Source organism: Zingiber officinale, chromosome 3A (genome assembly GCF_018446385.1).
Source record: "Zingiber officinale cultivar Zhangliang chromosome 3A, Zo_v1.1, whole genome shotgun sequence".
Lineage (NCBI taxonomy): Eukaryota > Viridiplantae > Streptophyta > Magnoliopsida > Zingiberales > Zingiberaceae > Zingiber > Zingiber officinale.
This window is the reverse complement of record NC_055990.1, coordinates 5,502,912-5,529,649: the sequence shown is the minus strand read 5'-3', so window position 1 is coordinate 5,529,649 and position 26,738 is coordinate 5,502,912. Positions and strand designations below refer to the sequence as shown.

The following is a 26,738-nucleotide window of genomic DNA, read 5'->3' as shown; positions in this document are numbered from 1 at the left end:
GGATCTTAAAATTTGTTCCTATTTTGGGATAAAAGTATTTGCAATTTAGGATACGATTATTAATAATTGTAAATAAGGAAGAGCAATATCCTTTTAAAAAGGGAGAGTCCAACTCAACATTTCAACTTTACTATCACATCTGATAAAATTGTTGCGTACTGTTGATGATTACTGGCAGGCTGCCTTGACCATTTGACGGGTTATGTTAACTAATCAAGGAGTTGTTATTGAAGTTGCCTAGCTATCATCTAGTCGTGTCGAGCCACCAATGAGTCAATGAGCTCACCACCAAAAGGAGATGAAATTCTAATTAAGAATTTGTAGAGGAATCTTAGAAGGTTCAACTACAAGTAGAGATAGATGTGTGTAGATGATGATACATACCTTGAAACTTATGCTTTTTTGTAATTAGAAACAAAATTACTAGTAAATCGTATGGAACAATATGAAGTAAGTGATAACAATTTCAAACGAAAATATAATGCATAAAGATAAAGTGATAAGGATGAAATAACAAAAATGATGTTCAATAACTTCTCAATTATGAAAGAACAAGCATGATATTGGTATCACAATGCCTCTTTTTCCCACTATGGAAAAACCATTGACAAGCATGATATTGGCAGTTAATGGATTGGTCTAAAACTAGAGAATTAGTGGATGATTAGAGATATATTCAGAGGTTCCGCAAGTTAATTAATCATGGTAGCCTATTGTTGGAGGTCCTCATGTACTGGATCTGACTCGGAGATGTGGGAATCAGTTTGGGCGTGATTGGTGGACTTCTCAATGGTTCACATGTCATGCATCATAAAAGAAAGGTGGCTTGCTCTCAATTGTACGACTGGATAACATCCTAGATGATGTTGATTACTGCATGCAAAAGGAGCAACAGGTTGGCTACCACTGTTGATGAAGTGGGTTGTCAATGCTCTGTAAGGAAGGGCGATGCTGGATATCGAAGCAATCTCATTCAAGCTTGAGATTGATGAAGAAGAATCTTTGCAAGTGAGCAGAAGGATGCTGCATGAGTTCATGAGGCCTCAGTACCCTGGAGGAAAGTTGTTGGCTGGTGAAAAGATCAATGCCGGTGATGCTTGAAGGTTGGTACTGAAATAGATATCCCAGTGGCTCTAATACCATGCTATGGCGAAATTATTAAGGTTCTATCTATGCATTCTGTTCATCAATGTAAAATTATAACTAGGTCCCTAGTATTATATGGTATTTACAATTAGATCCCTAAAATTGACCCAAACATATATCATTTTGAGTCATACCTGTGTTGGAAACACACTAATCTCTAGCTTGCTATAGATTGCATTGGACACCAACTTTATAGTAAATATCTGTGATACATGAATTAGGAAAATCTGGATACATTTTGCAGCTTGCACACTAATTAAGAACTGATTAGGTGGAACAAACTGCCCAGAAGTCCCTCTCATCACCTCACCAAATGGAGGCAAGGGATGTGAAGATTCAAGTATTTTCATAGTCAACATATTAAGTTGTGTTGGTGTGGTATGATTGTTGGGGTTGATATAATACATATTGATGATGGAGAAACTTTGTTTGCTAAGAACTGATTATATATACAAGTTTTGTTCATGCATTTGTCCAACACACTGATGCTATATTTAGTTTTTATTTCATAATATATTTTTATCAGTTTCCATTTATGTACATTAGGATTTTTGAATCGGTATGTCTAAAATGATTACCAGATTCACAGGTTCTTCTTTATCAGCTATCAATTATGTGACTATCTCATTCACACTCTTTTAAGTAATAGTTTATTTTGATCAGATTGGCTTAAGATGGAGGATGGAAAATGAGGTCATATCTGGGAAAGGTGAATCCGGTATTTGCATTACATTCTTTTTCTAGCAGGGAGTTTTGATTTGTACATGTGAAACGAATTTGTAGATAATATCTACACGTGTGGGATTTGAAATGCTCACTGGATAATACTGTACTTAGCTTTATTTGATCTGTCCTATTGGCAATTTAAACAATGCCAGTATGATAATCTCTTTAGGAAAGGTCTTCAATTTGAATGTCCTAATTCTTGGTCTTGATTTTGGGTAACAAAAAAAATCTGCATGCAATTATTTTGAGTCGTTTTACAGTGTAACATTTGCATCATTATTCTCTTTTGGTCAATTATGACTTTGTACACCTGGAATTTGAAACCAATAAAAGTTATGGCTTAATTGTAAGCTCCCGAGCATCAGTTAGTTAGGATATTGAACACCTGTAACCTTGTTATGGCATAATGGTTAGCTACCAACAATTATTAGTTAGAATGTTGATCGATGTACAGAACTTAAATTGATCACATGACTTTGCCCTGTTGGTAATGTCTTAACATGTTACCATTCGCTGCCTTCTATTTGATCATTTGATATCAGTTTTGTTTTTAGTTCTTATTTTTATGATATGTTAGTCTTTTAGGGATTTTAGGGATATTGATCAAACAATGTCTTTGATATTTGTAGCCATACTACTGTGTTAATTTGCTTGTTTATATTTTTAACTTGAATCCGTCATGGTCGGTCCCAAGCCCAGATAAAGGAGGGTTGAGTTAGGTTACCGGCCAGTATTAAAACTATTACAAATCGATTAAACTATTGTGCTAATAATATGTTGTTCCTGGAAGGAACGCATTACATGATCCGATTGTAACGTTTCGGCAAAAACTGCTACATCTCCAGAACTCAAGTGTAGTGCTAAATATGCAAGAGTTCATGTTGCAGGGTCCAAGGACCGCTACATCTCCATGAGAACTTGGTGCAGTATTAAATAGACAAGAGTTCTCACACTATAGGTTGGATAAGAACAAATATGATAAAAAATTAATAATCTAAGATTTGGAATATGAAGCATAGGAACCCTCACTAGTAAATCAATAGAGTTAGTAGATACGATGATTAGGAGAAGAGTTAATATTTTGTACGTGCAAGAGATAAAATGAGTAGACGAGAAGACAAAACTAATAGAGAACTCGGGTTTTAAGTTACGGTACACATGAAAGAGTAAAGCAAGAAATAGAGTGGGTATTGTTGTAGATAGTTCGTTAAAGGATGAAGTTGTAGGAGTAGTTAGAAAAGGGAATATAATTATAGCCCGTAAGATAATAGTAGCGAAAAAAACTATAAACATAATTAGCGTATATGTATCACAAGTAGGATTAGATGAAGCTTCCAAATTAAGGTTTTGGGACGACTTAGATGAAATATTACAAAATATTCCGCCAAATGAAATGATTTTAATATGAGGTGATCTAAATGGGCATGTCGAAGTTTAAAATGAGGAATATGAGAGAGTATATGAGGGTTATCGGTTTGGAATGAGAAATGAGGAAGGGAAAATTATATTAGATTTTGCGATAGTATATGACCTTATATTAGTTAATATATTTTTTTAAAAAAGAAAAGAACACTTAGTCACGTTCAAAAGTGAGAATAATAAATCGCAAATTAACTTTCTTATGATTTGGAAGAAAGATAAAAATATTTGTAAAAGTTATAAGGTCATCCCTGGAGAAAGCTTAACTATCTAACATTGGTTAGTAGTGTTGGATATACGCCTCAAACATAATATCAATAGAAAGAAAATATATACGACTTCTAAAATTAAGTGATGGAAGTTAAAGAATGAATAGCAAAATATATTTAAGGAGAAGGTAAGAGTACAAGCATTAGATGAAATATACAGTGATTGTAATATAACATGGAATAAGATATTATTAAAGTTGAAAATAGTAGCTAAGAGTCTACTCGGTGAGTTAAAGGGACATGAGAATCTTGGTGGTGGAATGAGAAAGTACAAGAGGAAGTGAAGGAAAAACGAATAGCTTATAAGGAATTATATATTTGTAAGAATGAGGAAAATTTAAAAAATAGACAATAGTCGAGAAAGAAGCTAAAAGAGTAGTGAATGAAGCAAAGACTAAAACTTTTGAATGATAATATCAAAAATTGGATACAAAAGAACATTTATAGAATAGCTAAAGTGAGAGAAAGGAAGACAAGAGATCTTATCCAAATAAAATGTATTAATAATGAATGTAATAGGGTATTAGTAAACGATGGAGAAATAAAAGAGCGGTGGAATAGGTATTTTCATAACTTCTTAAAGAACGTTTAGGTGATCAATGTATTTAGGTATTTAAGTAGATTAAATGAGCATAGAACTTTAAATTTTTATTGTAGAATTCAAACTTCAAAAGTAGAACAAGCTTTAAATAGGATGCACAATGGAAAGGCCGTTGGACCAGATGATATTCTGATAGAGGTATGGAAGTGCCTAAGGAAATAAGACATTGAATGACTTAGAAAATTATTTAACATGATATTAAAAATGGAAAAAATGTTAGAGATAAGTACTCTAGTTCCCTTATATAAGAACAACGGAGATGTATAAAATTGTGTAAACTATAGGGGTATTAAAATAATGAGTTATACCGTAAAACTTTAGGAAAAAATAATTGAAAAAAGATCAAGGACAGAAACCATAGTGACCAAAAATCAATTTAGGTTCATGCTTGGAACGTTGACAATAGAAGATATACATCTTCTTAGATAATTAATTAAAAAATGTCGAGAGCGAAAATAAGATATATACATGGTATTCATTGACTTGGAAAACACTTATGATAGAGTCCCAGAAATTATATGGAGAATTCTGGAAAAGAGAGGTGTTAGCGTAACATATATTGAACTAATAAAGGATATGTACGAAGATGGAACGACTAGAGTAAAGACTTCAGGTGGAGTAACTGAAACATTTCCAATAAAGATAGGATTACATCAAGGATTAACTCTAAGTCTTTATATTTTTTCACTAATTATGGACGAACTTTACACATTCAAGACATAACACCGTTGTGGATATTGTTTGCAGATGATATTATTTTGATAGATGAAACACGTGAAGGAGTAAATGCTAAACTAGAATCTTGGCGGTAAACACTAGAAGGGAAAGATTTTAGGCTTAGTAGAATAAAGACAGAATATATGAAATTTAAGTTTAGCAATATTAGACATAATGAGATAATTATTAAAATAGGAGATTACGAGTTCTCCGAAACTGAGAGCTTTAGATATTTATGATCATTTTTATAAAATGATAGAGGGATTGAGAGAGATGTTTTACATGAAATACAAGCAGGATGGTTAAAATGGAGGAGGGCGCCTGATGTTTTATGTGTAAAGTACCTCTAAAACTTAAAGGAAAATTTTACAAAACCATAATTAGACCTGCTATATTATATGAAGTTGAATGTTGGGCTATGACTTGAGCACATGAGCAAAAGATGAGAGTTGCAGAGATGAGGATGTTAAGGTGGATGTGCGGACATACGAGAATGAACATAATAATAAATGAGAGCATTAGAGAAAGTCGGAGTTGCATTTATTGAGAGAAAACTCCGAGAGGCACCTTTAAGATGGTATGAGCATGTACTTAGACGACCAATAAATGCTCCAGTTAGACGATGTGAAACTATGATAAACACGCATATCAAACGAGGAAGAGGAAGATAAAAAAAATTTGGTTAGCAATAATAAAACAAGATAAAATTTATTTAAGTATAGATGATGATATAGCAGGAGATAGAGCTCAATGGTGTAAAATGATCCATATAACCGACTCCACCTAGTGGGATAAAGCTTGGTTGTTGTTGTTATATATTTTTAACCTGAACCTTATGTTACTATTTGCAAAATTACCAAAATGATTCATGATACGACCTTCAATTGACAACCTTGCACCCAACACAATTGTTAAGATATTAAAGCTAATTGTTTTGTTTATTTTTCTCAAAATTTGCGGACAATTGTTTATGCTCCAGTTAGACGATGTGAAACTATGACAAACACGCATATCAAACGTGGAAGAGGAAGATAAAAAAAATTTGGTTAGCAATAATAAAATAAGATAAAATTTATTTAAGTATAGATGATGATATAGCAGGAGATAGAGCTCAATGGCGTAAAATGATCCATATAACCGACCCCACCTAGTGGGATAAAGCTTGGTTGTTGTTGTTATATATTTTTAACCGGAACCTTATGTTACTATTTGCAAAATTACCAAAATGATTCATGATATGACCTTCAATTGACAACCTTGCACCCAACACAATTGTTAAGATATTAAAGCTAGTTGTTTTGTTTATTTTTCTCAAAATTTGCGCACAGCTATTATATTTCTACCCTCTAAAAATCATAGAATCTTTATGATTTCTGCACATTCATTGTTCTTGATATTATTTAACTTGTTCCAATCACATCGTGTGTTTATGCTTTATTTTCTAATTGAAATTATTCTCACACAATAATTTTTTGTCGATTAGTTAGAGAACAATAGATTCATGGTTTCAAGCTTCCCGTACTTAATAATATTTTTTCAAAAATTGTTAGGATTCATTCTCTAGATAGTTCCCTTTCCCCTTTATTGATGTGTATATAATTTATTATCATCTTACATATACATGCTTGTGTACTTGGATATTCAATTCAATTCCCAAGATTCCCCCTTTGCTAGTTCAAAATATTAAAAAAATCTTTGTTTATTTATTCAGTTCTTGGACTTTGTAAGATTTGATCAATTTGACCAATTGATTGTTATATTTAACAAATAAAGTAATAATTTCCATGCATTACAATTTTTGTCTTGCGTAGTGGTAGTCAATCTGTATATATTTTGTTTTAAAATCTGTGCTTAAAAGCTTGATTATTGACTCGATAACTATATATTTTGCATAATTGTTCACAACCTTTTGTTTTTACACATGTAGTGGTTGAGTCACAAATAAATAAAGCTACTAAAGTACCAAAATCAAACTTTGATGGGATATGTTTAGGACCCTAAACATTCAAATGGATGAAGAAAGAATTATGTTTAGTAATTCAACTAGAGAATATAAACTGAAAGTATTTACAAAATTGATAGAATTCTCACTCAAAATTTCAGACTTCAAAAACTCATAACTATCTTCTATAAATTCTACAGGTTAATATCCAAAGAATTATCTGTGTATTTAGAGAGGAAAAGAGTTAGCCACTGATGGAGATGAATGTGAAGCCGCTATCAACTAATGCAATCCTAAAGATTTATGCTATGTACAAATCACCTTTTCAATTTGTAACTCTGAATAGAAACAAATTCAATCTAAACGTTATTGGACAATTAAGTGACTAAGTTTCCTTATAGATAGTAAATTAAGCATATAGTATCTCCCTACAAATTAAGCATACTGGTCGCTTGCAAATTTGCACCCATTACTTTCATCCTCAAAGTGATATATAAATTGAGCACATCAATGGGATACTTGGTATTTACTTGACACTATGTGAGTGCTCATCAACGAGATTGAGTAAAGTTTTTGAATGTTGCCCGATTCTTTCATTTGAGGCTGTGATCGAGCAACAACCCATAACACCCAATATTATTGACTCAATTTATGAAGGGAAGAGCCTTGCTACCTATATGCTAGCTAAGAAGTGATATGAGCAAACTCATATTTTGAGGGCTTATTTGTACAAAGCCGCTAAGAAGATAAAGAAATGGGTAGATATAAAGAGGCGACATAGAGAAGTTCGATGAAGGCGACACGATACTTGTGAAACTTCTACCCAAGCAATTCAAGTCCTTATGAAAAGTGTATTAGGGGTTTATAAGAAGATAGGAAGGTCCCTTCCTAGTCATCAAGTGTGGGTAAATTGTTTTGCTATCCAACTTCTGTCAAAGGATTATCCTGTCTTCTATGTTTGTGTTCCACAAAGACCAAGATGACTTAAGTAGAAACAAGTATAACCGTGCACCAACAATTGTTGTTACCTCCTTTGATCCAACTATCAATTCAGGTGGAGGATGCTAATAAATAGCTCCCTTCACTTATAAATCATTCACCCACTAAGCACTCTTTACTTACTAATCTCTCAAGCTCTCTCAATCTCTTTTAGTTTTTTCTTGTGTGGGTCTCTAGTAAGCTAGGCTTACTTTGGAATTTTACAGGGATAAATTGTCTAAGTGCCACACAGGCGAGTGGTGTTAAAATTAAGCCCCTGACAATACGTTCTAAAATTCATGAACCTAGAGTTGATGTTTTTGACCCAAAGCTATGAATTATATATTGCTGGGAGTACTCTCATAAACTAAGATGACTCAAAATGAGAAAACACAGCTCAGAACTTGCTGCTGGAGTCTCAATTTGTATATCAACACTGTGTCCAGTAGGGTTTACAACCAAGAAGGATGGCATGAAAATCTTTACATCAATAGTTCAGTTTCATGTGGGTGCTAAGTTAACTGAACTGAAACAACAAACATTATGCAAATGAAGACACTGAATGGAACAAATTTAGAACAATTCTCGGCAAATATAGAGATTGGACTTTGCTGAATGGAGTAGATATAGAATATCTCTCTTTCTTTGTCTGTGAGTACAGGAAGAGTGGTAATCTTTAAATTTAAAATCAAGTTTAATCCATAACTACTGAATCGATGCAGGAAGAAGAAGATTCTTTCAAATGGAGAGGTTGTTATCTGCTACCTTTGCTGGAAGGATTGATTTACGGAGGCCCTTTATTGGATGTGACAATATATCAATAGTGAAAGATCTTATTGTGCTTCTAGTGAAGCAAAGATGGTGGAGTCAGATCAGAACTCCGGTTTGTTGCTGGAGAAAAGAATAACTGTGTCCCTTGCTGGATGCATCTTCTTGCAGTCGCTAGATGTGTAGCTTGGGCAAATGTGAGAGAACAGACTTAGAGAAATCTAGTTGCATGGCCAACAGTTACAAGTGCTACTAACACTTGGTCATAGCAAAATCAAGAAGAAGCAAGGGGTATTCATGAAAGAATAAGGCCAAACTTGTCAATTGTGCTAAAAAAAACGAGATGGAGGCTAAGAATGACTCCGCGTGAAAAAGGGAGCTCATCAATGCCTGCTATAGAAATAGAAACAACATGAGCACAATGGAAAATGAATGCCGAAATTAGGAGTGCAGATGGATTTGCAGATGCATGGGAAATTGCCAGATGAAATTTGTAAATTGAGGCTACTCTTAACTGGCCTATAAGTATCCATCTCTGGTGTGGATTGAGTGATCAGCATGGCTATTCTTGTACAATTTTACATCTGATCAATGTGAATCTTGAGGTGCTCACTGTAGTGCTTGCGTCTGAGTGTCGGTGTTCGACATGGATATTAAGGGGCTAAATAAGGAGTCCAAGTGTTAAAGGGTCGAGGATAAGATGCATTGACGAACAACTTTGTCTCCAATCCATGTTTGGAGGCAGTACAAGTAAAGTGATTGGTGATGTCATAGGTTGGCTTTGCAAATATGATGGTGAGGAGTATGAGAGGCAGGCTACATGCCTATATCTGAATGCCATGTTTGGGGAAAACACATCAGGGGTTTACTTCCTCCTCAATAGTCCCTTCTACTTCTATGTATATTACCTTATTATCATCTTCTCTCTTTGTTTACTTTCTTCCTTTACCACTATGTTTCCATAGTTTTCTTTATGGCAGAGCTAGTTTCCTTAAATATATTGCTATAAAATGGGAAATATTTAGTGTACTTTTTGATAACTTGGATAAGCATTACTGAGCCACCTAGAGCTGTGGAACTGCTGTACACTGAAATGATGCTAGATTGATCTATCATTGGCAACCTAAAACTTTCTATATTCAGGGATTTCTTTTGATTTTTCAATTTTTTTTTTTTTGTATAATATTGTGATAATAGGATCTTCATGATTGCAAATCTTTTACATGGATTTGAGGTTGATCACTGTGTTTCCTTTAGGATCATTGTGGAAGTGGTTTTCCAATTTGGATGTTGTCGTTAACTTGTTTATCGTAACAGGCCAATTTGTATGCGGTAACAAGAAATGCAGTGAGAAAGAGAATCTAGGAAGTTATGAGGTACGAGTTTTCCTACTTTTATTGCTTCAAAAGTGAATAATTGTTCATGTGTGACAAGATTTGTTATTTAATTAATTTTAAGAAGGATATTAAACGTTTGGGTATTTGGAGCAAAGAGCTAGTTTTCTATTATAACTTTGCTGGAGCATATCCTTGGCACTCAGCTAACTTGGAAGAACTTTTCCATTTCACAAATGTTACCAGGAATTTACAATGCTGATGTGCTCCTAGGAGTTGATTAACTATGGATTTGTCTCGATTGCATCTTTTTGATTTAAAACCACCCAAGATATCCTTCTGCATCACGACTATTTCTGAGTACCTGAAAATTAAGCCTTGAATACCAAACAAGATATTCTAGCGGCTAATAAAAACGCTATAATTAGGTATCAGATATTCTTCCTGCTTGAATCTGTGAAATGACAAAAATGTTAAGCAACAATATGAAAAACAAACCTATTGAGGACTGAGAAGAAGAGATTATCCTTCTCAAACATAAAAAATAGTTCCTTCTCAGGCTCTAATCATAAAGTGCCTAGCAATTAAAATGTAAAATTTAGCAGCAACCAATAAGATCTCTGTGAATTGAAAATATCATGGATGCATCTGATGTAACCTGCACATGGATACCATGGTGGGATTCATGAAATTTATTTCCTGAAATATAGTGCTGTAGAAACAATATGTAAGGAATCTATATTTGATTATCATACTGGGACTTTTTGAAGTTGTCCCGTATATTTCAGTTCAGATATGTTATTGTTGCATACAAGGTTTAGAGGGTTGTTACTTGTGGCAATTTTGGTTTCCCGCTGGAATGTTACGGTTTCAATACCATATTGTGTCAACAAGTGACGTGCTTTGACATGTTCTGAGATCAACTAAAATGAGTCTTAAACCTAAGCTGATTGCTTTCACTTAGCTTCTTTATCACCTAATTAAAGTCTATGGCAATTATAAAATCAATTGAATCATAACTTTTGGACAAAGTAATAAATGTAACATGCATTTCAACTAATGATTACTAGATAAGTGGATGGGAGCTTTGGTTCATGCAACATTAGATGCATCGAATTAGACATCAAGACATTTGGTTTTGAATTTAATTTTTCCACGAATTCCCATAAATATATAACAGATAATTACTTGAGTTAGACTTAACTGACATAACTAATACAGGTATATAATATGGATACACTTTGATTTCTCTGACTTTGGCATCACTTCTAGTTCTTCAATTAGTGCATCTCCTCTCTCTTCCCATCCTTTTAGTCAAGTGATGCTAAAGTTTGACAAGAATATTTCTCCTCATTGGGGGATACTATCATATTCATAGTATATGGCATAAACATGGACTGTTTTATAAAGGTTTTGTTCATGTTAGTCTGCGGCATCATATTAGTCTAAATATTGATATCTTTAGCAATATTTTTCACCTTCATTGCGTATTTGAAATTTTTAAGTTTGCCTAACAAGTTAAGTGTATAGGAACAATTGCCAACTTCTGATGGTGTTTACGTCATCTCAGATGTGAAGATAGAAATATTTCTTGCCTTTTAGATTGTTGGCAATACTTTAATGGAAATGATCTACTGGGACTCACTCTAATCTGTTTTGTCTTCGAATAATGATGTAGCTTCAATTCATTGCCTAATGGGTCTCAATTTAAATTGTTTAGGTTTTATAGCTACATCAAGTTCATCCACATTTTTTTTCCTTTCCTTTTCTGCTCATAGAACCTTAGAGGTTTTTTTTAATCTCATTTGCACTATTTTCAGCTGAAATTGGGTGATAGAAGCTGAAATTAAGTTGAGGAACTTCAATAATGTTGGCTATATCTGTTAAAGGCAAAAATACAAAAAAATAATCCAAGATGTCTCGGCAAATCTTTATTAGTGAGACACCATGGTTTGTTGATCTAAAGTCTGTGAGTAGACATGGGCGAAATTTATGATTTTACTCACCGATCGACACTTGACATCTTCAGCATCGACAAGGTGTAATGGAAAGGTGAAACAGAGAGGGAGAGAAGAGAGACCAAGGAGGAATAATAAAGGGTGGGCGGCGAGTTAGTTAGTGATAATGGTTTAGCCATGCAACACGAGTGGCATGGGCAAGCAATTCTTGTTGCAGGAGGAATCTAGAAGGAGAGAAGCATGAAAAAGAAGGAAAAATAATTCACAACTTTTTAATAATACATTAACCTAATTAAAACAACTACACTGGATTATCCAATATATATAAATTTGGTTCTAGTTTAAACTAGTTAAAATAAATCCAATCAAGCTTAATTTGAACCCACTTAATCTTAATTATCATGTCTACTTGATGGGCTCCATCTAACATTAAATCAACTTTCACTCTATCCTAAAACACAAAATAATAGTTCAATTTATTTTAATTAGTCATCTATTTTTTTAATAATTTAAAAATACAGAAAATTTAAATAGAATAAGCTTTAGTATTTAACATCAACAAAGTTTTTTTTTCTTCGTGTTTTGACTTTTATGACGTTTAAAGATTATACAAGCAATGAGAAAACTAGGGTTCATTGAGATCGTGTTGAGCTTCTTTCTCTTCATTTGTGTCTTTCTCACCTTTAGTTAAGTGTCAAGAAGCAACAAGAGTTTGACTTGCTAAAAAAAGGGTAGCCCAGTGCACGAAGCTCCAACACCCTGAAGCAACAAGAGTTTGATTTGCTGCTTTAGTTAAATGCAAATTTGTTCAATTAAGTTATTTTTTTAAAAATTTTTTTACATTATTTTTAATTTATTACATTAGAATATGATTGAAGATGCATGTTGATTATAATATGTATTCACTAAATGTATTAATTAAAAAAAGCTCTATTTAGTTGAGAATTCAATTTCAAGGTATAAAAAAAATTTAAATTTGAATTTAATTTATTGAAAAAAATGCTTCAATCTAAAATTTTCAAACAAAGTTTAAAATCTTGAGCCGTGTCAAATGTCAATCTTTAATCAGAATAATATTGTTTTGATACACAATGCTTGTAATGGATTGAAGTTGAAGAAGGAGATAAAGCATAGAAAGAGACATTGTATATGCCGAGCATTATTTTAAATCTTGTACCATGCTAGGTGCAATGGTTGAAAGTATATCATTTCGATAAATTATTTAATCTCGATACCACTCAACACAGATAACGTCTCCTTCCTTTGCTTTATCTCCTTCCTCCTTCAACCTCGAATTTGTTATTGATACCATACATTGGCACATCAGTACAATATTGGAACAATATCTTTCTAATCAAGGTCCTAAACTATTACACGATCAGAGATTTTTAACCTTGGAGCCGAGTGATATCGAGTTTTAGTGATTTATCAGAATAATATACTTTAAACGATGTTTTCAAATTTGATTGAATCTATATCATAATTTTTATTTAAATTTTATGATAAGTTAAGTAAATTTAAAATCTAAGTCTAAGATATAATATTTTACATTTTAAAATTTTGTTTATCTCTATTTTTCAACTCCGTCCATGCCAAATTAACCCCGTTATGGCCGATCCCAAGCTCGAATAAAGGAGGGTTATGTTAATGAATGAATCAATTATACTATTGTGCTAATGTTAGGTTTTTCCTCGAAAGCAATGCATTACAGGATCAACTGTAACGTTTCGACAAGGAATCCCTATATCTCTAGAACTCGGGCGTAGTGTTAAATATGTAAGAGTTTGCGTTGCGAGTCCGATTATAACGTATTAGCAAGGACTGCTACATCTCCATAAGAACTTGGGTGTAGTGTTAAATGTGCAAGAGTTCTCACACCATAGGTTGATAAGAACAAATATTATAGGAAAATTAATAGTCTAAGATTTGAAACATGGGAACCCGTATTAGTAAAATAATAAAAATAGTAGATACAATGATTAGAAAAAGAATTAATATTTTATGTGTACAAGAGAAAAAATGGGTAGGCGAGAAGACAAAGATGATAGAGAACTTGAGTTTTAAATTATAGTATATAGGAAAGAGTAAAACAAGAAATGGAGTGAGTATTGTTGTAGATAGTTCATCAAAGGATAAAGTTATAGTAGTTAGAAAGATGATAGAATTATAGCTCTCAAGATAGTAGTGGCGAAAGAAACTATGAACGTAATTAGCATATATGCACCTCAAGTAGGATTAAATAAAAGCGTCGAACCAAGATTTTGGGACAACCTAGATGGAGTATTATAAAACATTCTGCTTAATGAAATGATTTTAATAGGAGGTGATCTAAATAGGTATATCGGAGTGAAAATGAGGAATATGAGAGGGTGCATGACGGTTATGAGTTTGGAACAATAAATAAAGAAGGGAAAACTGTTTTGGATTTTGTGATAGTATATAACTTTATATTAGCTAATGTGTTTTTTTTTAAAAAAGAACACTTGGTCATGTACAAACGTGGAGATAATAAATTGTAAATTGATTTTCTTATGGTTAGGAAGAGGGATAAAAAGATTTGTAAAGATTCCAAGGTCATCCCTAGAGAAAGTTTAACCATCCAACATAGGTTAGTAGTGTTGGATATACACCTCAAGTATAGTAACAATAGGAGTAAAATATATATGACTCCTAGAATTAAGTGGTGGAAGTTAAATGATGGAAGCAAAATATATTTAAGGAAAATGTAGGAGTATAAGCAATTAGGTGAAATATATGATAACTTTAATACGATATGAGATAAGTTGTTTCAATTTTGAAAATAGTGGCCAAGAGTGTACTTGGTGAGTCAAAGGGACATGAACCAAAGTAAGAAATTTTTGTGGTGGAGTGAGAAAGTGCAGGAGAAAGAGAAGGAAAAACTAATATCCTATAAGGAATTATATATTTATAATAATGAGGAAAATTTAAAAAAATATACAATAACAAAGAAAGAAGTTAAGAAAATAGTGAATGAAGCTAAAAATGAAACTTTTGAATAGTTATATCGAAAATTAGACACAAAATAAGGGGAAGAAGACATTTATAGAATAGTTAAAGTGAGAGAGAAACAAGAGATCTTATTCAAATAATATATTAAAGATGAATGTAATAGGATACTAGTAAATGTTGAAGATAAAAAAGCGGTCGACGAGATATTTCCATCAACTTTTTAATGGAAGGAAAAACTAATATCCTATAAGGAATTATATATTTATAATAATGAGAAAAACTTAAAAAAATATACAATAATAAAGAAAGAAACTAAGAAAGCAGTGAGTGAAGCTAAGAATGAAACTTTTGAACGGTTATATCGAAAATTAGACACAAAATAAGGGGAAGAAGACATTTATAGAATAGTTAAAGTGAGAGAGGAAAACAAGAGATCTTATTCAAATAATATATATTAAAGATGAATGTAATAGGGTACTAGTAAATGATGGAGATAAAAGAGCGGTCGACGAGATATTTCCATCAACTTTTTAATGAAGGTTTAGGTGACCAACTTAATTTAAATAATTTAAGTAAGTTAAATAAGTATAGAAATTTAAATTTTTATCATATAATTCAAATTTTAGATATAGAATAAGCTTTAAATGAGATACAAAATGGAAAAGTCGTTGGACCAGATGATATTCCGATAGAGATATGGAAAGTGACTAGGAAAATAAGGTATTGAATGACTTATAAAATTATTTAACATGATATTGAAAAGGGAAAAAATGTCTAATTAAGTACTCTAGTTTTCTTATATAAGAATAACGGAGACATACAAACTTGTCAAACTATAGGGGTATTAAACTAATGAGTTATACAATAAAACTTTAGGAAAGAGTAATAGAAAGAAGATTAAAGAAGGAGACTATGGTGACTGAAAATTAATTTTGGTTCATGCTAGGAAGGTCGATAATAAGAGCTATACACCTTCTAAGGCAACTAATTGAAAAGTATCGGGAGCAAAAGCAAGATCTACACATGATATTCACTGACTTAGAAAAAACTTATGATAGAATCTCAAGAGAAATTATATGGAGAATTATAGAAAAGAGAGGTCTTAGCGTAGCATATATTGAACTAATTAAGGATATGTATGAGGATGTAACGACCAGAGTGAAGATTTTAGGCGGATTAACTGAAGCATTTTTAATAAAGATAGGGTTATATCAAGGATATACTCAAAGTCCCTATCTTTTTACATTAATCATGAACGATCTCATTGGGCACATTATTTTAGTAGTACCGTGGTGCATGTTATTTGCAGATGATATTATTTTGGTAGATGAGACACATGGAGTAAATGTTAAACTAGAATTTTGGCGGAGAAGTGAAAGGTTTTAGCCTTAGTAGAGTAATGACATAATATATAGAAATTAAGTTTAGTAATAATAGACATTTGTTAAGATAGAAGATGATAAGTTGTCTAGAAGTGAGAGCTTTAAGTATTTATGATCATTTTTGTAAAACGATAGAGGGATTGAGACAGATGTCTTACATAAAATACAAAGTTGAAATGGAGGAGAGTATTGGGTGTTTTATGTGATCGTAAAATACCTCTAAAATCTAAAAGGAAGTTATATAAAATGACAGTTAAACTTGCTATGTTATATGACGCTAAATATTGGACTATAACTGAAGTATATGAGCAAAAGATAAGAGTTGCAGAGATGAGGATGTTAAGGTGGATGTGTAGACATATGATGATAGACAGAATATGAAATGAGAGCATTAGAGAGAAAGTCAGAGTTGCATCTATTAGGGAAAACTCCGAGAGATACATTTAAGATGATACGAATATGTATTTAGATGATTAATAAATACTACAGTTAGACAATGTGAAACTATGACAAATACACACATTCAAATGAGGAAGAGGACGACAAAAAAAGACTTAGTTAATAACAATAAAACAAGATAAAATTTATTTAAGTATAGATAATGATATAGTAAAGGATAGAACTTAATAACATAGAAGAATCCATATAGCTGACCCCATCTAGTGTGATAAGACTTGATTATTGTTGTTGTTGTATATCTCTATTTTTCGTTCATTCTAATAATTCTAATTACGTGAAATAAACAAAACCAAATTAAAATTAAATGTTAGTATTTTGAATTACTTTATTTCATCTAAGAGCAAGGTTTAAAATTTCGACCCGTGCCGAGGTTTCGGTCTCAGACCGGAACGATATGGTTTCGGTATCGTATCGTGCCGTGCCGATTCAGTTTCGGTATTTTTTATTTATCTATAGTAATTATAAGATAAATATGTTTATGGTATATATAAAAATAAGTTGTATATTGATTTATTATAAGTTCTCAATTATTGAATAATTTAATATTATTAGAAAAAATAATTAAAAATAAATTTATTTAAATAGAATTGATATAACAATAATTCAAATTAAAATGAAAGTATCTATAATAATAATAACAATAATAATAATAATATTATTATTATTAAATAAATAAAATAACTATTTATTCATTTAATTAATTAATAATTAAATAATATATATTTTAAATAATAAAAAATTTTAAAAAATAAAAAAAAATCAGAATATAAATATAATTTATTAGAATTTTAAAAAAATTTAGAATTTTTTAAATTTTTTTAGAATTTTTTTTAAAAATTAAATGAAATTTAAAATAATAAAAAATATATTAGAATATAAATAAGAATTATTATATTTTTTTTAATTTTTAAATAAAATTTAAAACATTATTTTTTCAGAATATTAATTAATAAAATTTATTTAATTTATTTTAATTTTAAATATATTTTTTATATATTTTATTAGGATAATTTAATTAGGTTTGTAAAAGCCTCTTCAGAATATCACAACTCCTCTTAGGAATTGTTTAAATTAATTAAATAAAATAAATAATTATTAAAAAAAAGAAAAAGAAAAAAAAAAAGGGCGTACGCGAGATCGCCCGCGATCATCGCGGGCGATCCCGCGGGAGGCGTCCGGCGGCGCCGGAAGGGTCGCCGGAAGCGTCCGGCAAGGTCGCCGGACGCCTTCGGCGCGACGCCTTCTGTGCCGAAGGCGTCGCGTGCGGTGCCGAAGTCGTCGCGGGACGCCGCTGATGGCGTCCCGCGTCTCCTCCGGCGGCGCCGAGACGGGAGGTGCTCCCGTGCAGGTTTCGGCCGCCCGGCGGAACGGTAAAAACCGTCCGTGCCGGGCGGCACGGAACGGTATTCTCAACCTTGTCTAAGAGTTTTATTTAGGATTTATCAAATAAAAAAAATCATAATTAATATTAAATTCTTATCAAATGCTTATAAATAAATTTGAAACAATTACATTAAGATTTAAAATATACATTTATTTCAAGTAAAATTACATATTTAACAAATTAAAGTCTCCTAAATTTTCAAATCTGAAATTGCTCTAATATCACCGAATTCGGAAGCAAAACATATCCTATTTTATAGAGGACTTGGAAGGTCTTATTTTCTCATTACCCATTCCAATGCTTTTCCTGCAAAAGTTAAATATATAAGTTCAAGTCATAAAAAAGACGAAATATATAATTTACAAATGAGTGAAGCTAAAAATTAAAACCAAGGTGATTATATTAATTATACACAAAAACCTAAGTATGTATTAACAACTTAATTAATCATTACATAATATAATAAAAAGTTGATTGATATTATTAGTAATTTAATGAAATAAGTATCAAAATTGTATCGATATGATATGATACAATACAATACAGATTTTGTATCATTCCAATCAAAGGCAGAAATTTGGTATGATTTGAAATTTTAAACCTTTATCAAATTTAATCAACATTAGCAGTCTTTTGTTGATAGGGAAACTTCTTTTCTTCAAAAATTAAAATAGCACAAATTTTTTGATTTTTGTTAATTTGATTTAATTAGCCTATGCTACTTTTGGAACTATAGCATCTACTTCCTATTGCAAGTCAAAATTTTTTAGATATAAAATCTTGAAAAAGAACTTTTCTCTCAATATCTATCTTTAGTTTTCTTTTGCTATTTTCAAATGCTCAATCTTTTCAATTGTCGTATAGCATTGTTGTCCAATGTTACGTCATCACTTAACCCTGCTCTTTCTTTGTTTACTTGGTTTGCTGCATGAGAATTGTGGATTTACTGACTTATAAGATTATTCTTTTTTAATTTATATTGTTGAAATCAGGACTGACAAATTGTTTCTTAATTTCAAATTTGACTTTAATGATAGCAACAATTGCTCGGTCTAGTAGTGAGCTAGATCTGGAGGGTAGCAAGTTTGATCCAAAGGGCTACTGTCCAAAGTTTGGGTTCAAATTTGGATAAAGACATTCTTATGAGATGGTTAACCTTGTCGCTCCTATGATCCTTCCTTAAACAAGGAGTAGTCTCATATCCAATGCAGCATAAGGACATTTCATGTTCACGACCAAATGACGTTTTTTTTCTATAAATTTTCTTCTTTTATCATCTACTAGATTAGATTCATTTGATTTCTGTCTTCTTGTTTCTGCAGAAATTAATCCTTTCGAGAGGATATATGTTATCCTCATGATGTATGCAAACACAAGAGAAACAAATTTATGTATGCTGAGTTTATTAGTTGACATGGAAGTTTCAGTAAATTTGTTGGCTGGCCATTACTCTATAGAAAATACTACTTTTTGATTGAAATCAACGATTTAAATTTTGTGTCATGCCGGTTAGGATAGTGGTACTGTTCCGCTTGCTGACCAACATCGGCACCATACCAGCACTATGAGATAGCTATGAGGTTGTGGATGGTGCCGTGACCTCTATGGAGCTGCAATAACACTCATGTTTTTTTTTAAAAATTTTAGAGGTTGAAATTTTTATTTTTAAAACAAGTATTTCTTTATCCTATTAACTTTTCCCTTCTTATTTTTTCTTCTCGTATTCATGAATTTTTTTCTTGCTGTTTATTTTCTATTTTATTCATTAATTTTTTTCCTCCATCAAAATAAACACGAGAAAAAATACCTCTTAACGTAAATAGATGAAAAACAAAACCTCTTAACTTCTTTAAAGATGATTATTTTTTTCTTTTCTTTATCTATCCATGAGATAAACATAGAGAGAAAAATCTTTTTGAGGAAACAAATTATTAAGATAAAAAAAATTAAATATAATATAATTTCTAACTTTATAAAATATATTACTACTAATGAAGTTAATTATTTTATATATAAATTGGATTTAATTTTAAACTGATTAAAATAAATCTAAATTAAATATTACTTAAACCTACTTGATGGATTTCAGTTAAACCTAAATTGACTTTCACTTAATAAAGATCAAATATTTGACGAGATGATACTAAAACTTAAACTTGAATCTCAAATATGACTCAATAATAAATATCTATAGCAATCAAATATTAATATATTTTATATTTTAAAAAGTATCAAAACCGTATTGGCATGGTATGATATGGTACAGAACCATATGATTATAAGTTGAAACTCCGGCATGGTTTGAAATTTTAAAGCTTGGTTGAAATTAAGATTTGATATTTTTTAAACTGTTTCTCTTTGTTTCTTTAAATAATATCTATTATATTGATTTTTTGTTTTATATTTACTTAATGAGCTAGTCTCAAAAAAGAATAACATGGTAGGATTCATATATAACACTTTAGAGTTCAATCCTTCAGCTCCTTGTTTTCTGGCACTTTTGGCATTGCTGCATTGTAATCGAGATGTTTTGACATCTCAATTTGTCGTCTTTGATATGTTAAGTATGTGGTTGCCAATTCCTTGCTTTGAATGTTTAATATGATACCAAATTCTGCTAACACCAAGTCACTAACCTAGTAATATATGGTGTCAAGTCTTCTAACTTTCTCCAAACCGCTAATTAATGAATTGTCATTGAAAGATCTGCAACAGATCATGAAAAACACATCTATAATTTTCCTACCCCTGGATTAGGGTTACAAAATTCTACATCTTTCCTTTTTGCATCTCTTAGTTTGTAGCAGAGATCCTTTCAGGCAACTTATGTTGCTGTATTTATTAAAAATTAACAAACAATGTCTCTAAGGATCTATTCTTGGGTGATTTATGCATTCTCTTGTTATTGGGAGTATAGGTAGTTTGTCTCATTCTAAATGGAAAGCAAATATTGAACTTAATTTGTATATATAAGAACATCATCATGATATCCAAATAGTATTAATGATAGTTCCAATTAAAGACCAAAACAATACACAACTCAAGATTTGAACCTTGGTTAATTGTGGTTCATAATGCTTTCCAGAATGAAGTTAAATCATCTTTTGTTTTCAGTCATTTTTGTTCATTATAAATGTATTTGGTTATGTACTTTCTCATTTGATCTTGCACAGGTAAATTTTTCCTATTTTGAAGCTGGAGAAAATAAGCAAGCTCTAGTGAAATTGGTGGCATGTAAAAGGTTATTGGCACTTTGTACTCTTTTTTTCCATATAATCTTGTTTTAGAGGTTTTACTTCCTTTTATGGTATAGTTTTCTAATCTTGTTATGCAGTTTATTTCTTGTTGGTCTTATTATGTGTAGTGTAGCTTTTATAGAGATGATTTCTTGTGAGTTTAAATTTTTCAGCAATTGCTGAATTAGTGCATATTGATTACGTGGAAAGGCATATCTAAGATTTAAGCACTCTTTTATTTCAGTGTCTTCGGATGAAAGTTCATGCTTGTCCATATTGCATTTAGACCCTTTGAACTACTCAATTCTTAAAAGATGAATTGTTTAAGGTATGAATTTTACCTTCTATGCCACCTTCACTAAAGCATATAATTGGCAAGAGTGAAAAACTATGTTACTACAAGTCATGCGCTAATATGCTACAAGTGTCTGGATCCAAGTGACAGTCTTAGTTATCATCTTATATTCGATCCAAAAGGATTTTTCTACTTTCAAAATATAACCCAAAAGAAAATAAAGTTGCATTCATTTCTTCAACTTGACAGGCAGAGCGGCAAGGAAGGGCTCACTCTCCATTCAGCTAAGTCTTGCTCCCTTCAACCCCATGTGGATGATTTATAATCTCAAGAGCCCTTAAATACTTGTGAGGTGATCTGCAAAGGAGTTTTTTTATAGTGTCTTCCATTCTTTGAGAGAGAATCTCTTCGGGTTTTATTGGATTAAAAAATATACTTCCTTAGTGGCATGGAAGAACATTATTTCATTCCTAAAAGTGATCTAATTAGAAGAAGTGTTATATGATGACTTTGAGATCAGATAGAGAATCTTTTTGTCATTCCTCATGAGCCATTTATTTCTTTTATAGAGGAGATGAAAGTGATTTCCCTCCTTTTCCAATATAATTGATAGCCTTACACCTTTGGGATACTTCAAATAAACGTTTATAAGAGAAACAGTGATGCTAAAACCTTTTCTTGTTATATTTGTTGACTTTTAAGCTTAGTTGCCTATGAGGGGAGGAAACGATAGGGAAGGAAAAAATAATAGAGAAGGATAAGAAAATATTTTCCTAGCTTTGGTTCCCCTCCCCGGTCGAGTTTTTTTGAAGAGAAGGAAAGAGAGAGCACAACTTAAATTTTTAAAATTTATATGTTAAAGACATTAAAAAAGCATAAATCAAAATTATATTTGAACAAAACTAATTTTGAATCATTTTTGGTCAGATTTAATTTCCGTGCACTTGAACAATCTCTTTTATGTCTAAATTGAGCAGAACAACTAGGTCAAACTGGGAAAAGTCGGTTCTGCCAAATGGATTGAAGGGAAAGGGCCAATAGGGAAAATTTTCACTATCTTGTTTGCGTTTCCTTACGTCATAGAAAAGACAACCTTAGGGTATTTGCTCAAGTTCTTGGTGCAAAACCAATTGGTTCCCTTGCTTGAGAATTCTGCTTATCAGTAGTAGCCATCTCAATCATTGCATGTACAAACATGAAAAAAGGAAAAAGGTGAAGCCATAACTAGATTAATTGTATAAAGTAAGTGAATTATCAAGTTGAAACATTACTTTTTGAAAAAACCCCACCCTTTTCAGTTTCTTTGATTATATTAACAAATTAATAATTGGCAGTCGTATTTCTTTGTTTGTGATAGTAAGTATATATACATTTATAGTTCTATCCTACTAATTCTACCAATTTGGTATGGTATAAATAATATACACCCTTTCAGTTTATCTGTTTACAAATGGGTCCATACTCATAATGATAGCGTTGTGGATCTAGTAGATTGAGTCCCTGTAACATATTTACCTTCTTTTCATGAGTCTATTTATACTCATGTAATATCCATGTATGGATTATCTTAATACTAATGCAATACATTGCCCCCCTAAATTCTACTGCAGTCAATCAGGACCTCAGGTCAATACTCCGTGTTCACTTGTGAGATATTATGAGAGAGGCTTCCCTAGGTGAAACTATTATTACAATTGTTGGTAGTTCGACATTGACATCAAGTACTTTGTATGACATCATAATGATTCTAAAGCTACAATCAACATCACATTTGTTGCCCTTGAAGTTGATATGAGATTGGAAAATATTGCCCAATCTCCACAAGTTATCCAACTCATTCATGTCTTGAGCTATCCCATAATATTCTGACTTTGCTGATTTGTGTTCTATACTTAGATGAAGTGCCTTTAGGAGGAATGACAATCCTTTTGAGTAAATATTTTTTTACTTGTACTTTTCCTGGGTTAACATATTTCCCAAATGTTGTCAATGTTCATTTTCATTTTTCAACTTACCATGTATTCTATATTTTTTCCTTTTTTATTTCATTAAATCAAATTCACAAGAACTTCAAAGTTAATTCATTCTTCATTTGGAAAGATGTGCAGAGAAACTTGTCTATAGAAGGCAGAAAGAGAGGGAGCACAAGAAGAGCAGTGATGTAGGCGCAAGCAATAGGAAGAGGTATAAATTGAACGTATACTAAGGACATGGATATTTTGGATAGTTGGCTTTTTGCAAGGACGTGACATTCATTTTACAGGGGAAAAGACAAAAATATCGATGACAATGATATTGATGATGGATACGAGGATTCAAATTTAAGGAAAAAAGGTATAGTGTATTGTACATTTGCATCTATCTTATAACTTAGCTTTACTTAACCATCTTTCTTATTCTTTCTATCATTTCATTATCTTGCTTAGGTGTGTGATAAGATACTATTGTGTTACAAGGCCAAAATTTATCTAATTTATTTCTTGTCTTGGCCATGTACAAGAAACTATGATATTGTGTGCTGTTTTTGAGGACTAATTATGTTATTTGTTGGAACTAAAACTATTGTTGAAGAAAAGTAAGTAATTTCAATGTTGTTGAGGATTTGGTTGAGATATTGACAATGCATAAGAGTTTGTTTTTGAAGCCCTATATAATTTGTAGTTAGAGAGGACTATCTAGGTTCATGAATTTTAAAATTCCCTATGATATGGTGGTAGGGATCCAGGTATTCATTCATCAGCTTCTCTATTTAATTGTATCACATAGACTTTGATGCTTGTGGTTCGAAAGCTTGTGGGTGAAAAATTCTCCTTGGCTACTAGTGAGGAATCTTCGTTCACTCGAGGTTCAAAATCTCGAATCCGGTCAAAGTTTTAGTTTTTTGATTGGAACAATATTGTTTCGGTATCGTGCCAATGTTTCGATACGGGATACCGATAATGAATTGGAATTGAAGAAGGAAGGAGATGAAGCACAGAAACGAGGCATTGCCTATGCCAAGCATAATTTTATTCTTGTACCATGTTGGGCAAAATGGTCGAAACATATTGTTCCAATAAATTATTGAAACTCGATACTACTCAGCACAGACAATGTCTTTTTTTTTTGTTTCATCTTCTTCCTCCTTCAACTTCTAATCTATCACCGACACCATGTATTGGTGTGTCAGCACTATACCAGAACATCTTTCCGGTCAAAGACTGAAACTATGAAACTGCTCGAGATTTCAAACCTCGTGCTGAGTGGTATCGAATTTTGGGGATTTACTAGGATACGATCATTTAGCCTAGCATGGAATGAGATTTTAAACATGCCTTCACCAAACCTGACAAATTCTTTGTTCTCCTCACCCAATGTGACTTTCATCTTCTTGATTTGTTTAGCTTGAATTTCCTTTGTACATTAACTTATTCCACTTGTAAGCGCCTCTTTATTTCTTGCTCCGACTCTTGTTATTTCCCTTTCTTCTTATATAGGCATATAGAAGTTGTTGATCTTTCCTTTGTCAAAGCAACAACCTGATTCCTGCAAGTAATGTTCTCTATAAGGTCTCTTCCTCTAGTGACACTCTTACTTGATGCTAGGTGCTCGTGTTTGTGTAAACGTAGAGCTTGAGTCAAGTTCGACCATGTTTTAGAAGTAAGGCCTATATTAGATTTTGTTTATGTTTTTAATACATACATCAAATGTGTAAAAACTTGGAATAGTGCACATGAAGCTTGTGGATCTACTTTAACAGGTTCAATCTAGGTTTTGCTTAATGACTTGGTTATTCTAATGATGAGTATGGAGGATTGAATGGCCCGGGGAGCTTAGTTCCTTTGATGATTCAACGTTCTAGAATGAGGGATTCTAGGGTACAAAGCATTGAATGTTTATGGTTGCTATCATGGATATTGTTTGCTTAATGACTTAGTGGTATACAACCAAATGGTCTTGCATACATATTTTGTTAGATGAGATGAAGTGAGCTAGGGGATCTTAGTGCGTTCTATAGCTTCGTGACTTGGCAAGGTGGAACTTAGGGCATGGAACATTAACCGGCAGCTCAATGATATGGAGCATTGGTTATAGAGTGAACTTGGGGAGTTTAGAGCATTTGATAGCCTAGCAACTTGGAATAAAGAGGTTGAAAATCTTGAAGAATGAGAGATATAAGAGATTATGAGAGTGAATATAATCTTTAGGCTTTTTGTCTTTAAGTTAACATCATTGTAAATGATGGGTGATGGCAAGCTAAAGGTAGGCTACCAAGTGACTTGGCTGTGAAGCCTTCATCCTAGGATAACATGTTCTAAGTCATGGCTTGTTGACTTAGCTTGGACCTAGGACTTTGTGTAGGCTCATGAATATTAGGCATGAAAGATCAAAGGGCTCGAGGAGTTTGGTTCACTTGATGGCTTGATATTTTAGAACGAGGTGGACTCTATGGCATGCGACATCGACCGATTGTGGTTGCAATCATGGATATTGTGTGCTCAATGACTCAATGGAATAAAATGGGGTGGTCTCACATACGTCTTGGATCAAATGACATGAAGTGAACTAAGAAAGTTTGGCACATTCTATGGCTTGACAACTAGGGATGAGGTGCAATTTAGGCCATCAAACATTAATTAGCGGCTCGATGGCATGGAGTATTTGTTATGGTGGAACTTACGAAGTTTAGAGCATTTTATAGCTCAACAACTTGGATTAAAGAGATTGAAAATCTTTAAGAATGAGAGCTACAAGAGATTATGACCGTCAATATAATCTTTAATCTTTTGTATTTGGCCAACATCACTATTAATGATGTGTGATAACTAGCTAAGGTTAGGTTCATGGTTTAATCTTAGTCATAGCTATGATTTGATTAAAATTATTAACTCAAATTATTATGTTTGTGACTTAATTTAATAAAATAATTATAATAAATAAAATTTTAATTATTTTAATGGGATAATCCGGTTAGGGTTTTAGGAAGCCTGCTTGGTTATCCTATTTAAGAGTTGATTAGAAACATTAACCTTAGTTTTGATTAAAACCCCTGAGTTCATTTTCCCCTTATCGTCATGTCTTCTCTCGCTGCCCATGCTCGTGCGTCACTATTTTCGACGCTCGCTTCTCGGTATTTATTAAAGCCTAAGAAATCACCTGTTCCATTATTCCACG

General features: G+C 32.2%; 1 protein-coding gene across 4 annotated transcripts in view; it reads left to right on the top strand.

Annotated features, from left to right (window-relative positions):
* LOC122051085 (protein FRA10AC1-like) overlaps nucleotides 1-26,738 on the top strand; it is a 51,690-nt gene that overhangs the window by 12,416 nt on the left and 12,536 nt on the right. For 3 of the 4 annotated variants that reach the window (XR_006131318.1, XM_042612033.1, XM_042612036.1), the window contains 5 exons: nucleotides 1,810-1,864; nucleotides 9,884-9,942; nucleotides 21,227-21,294; nucleotides 23,685-23,768; nucleotides 23,848-23,918. Coding sequence is in view for 3 of the 4 variants with exons in the window: in XM_042612033.1 (XP_042467967.1) it covers nucleotides 1,810-1,864; nucleotides 9,884-9,942; nucleotides 21,227-21,294; nucleotides 23,685-23,768; nucleotides 23,848-23,918 (337 nt within the window). In the remaining variant the exon portion in view is untranslated. The remainder of the gene's footprint in view (nucleotides 1-1,809; nucleotides 1,865-9,883; nucleotides 9,943-21,226; nucleotides 21,295-23,684; nucleotides 23,769-23,847; nucleotides 23,919-26,738) is intronic. The other variant, XM_042612034.1, reaches the window with a different exon arrangement.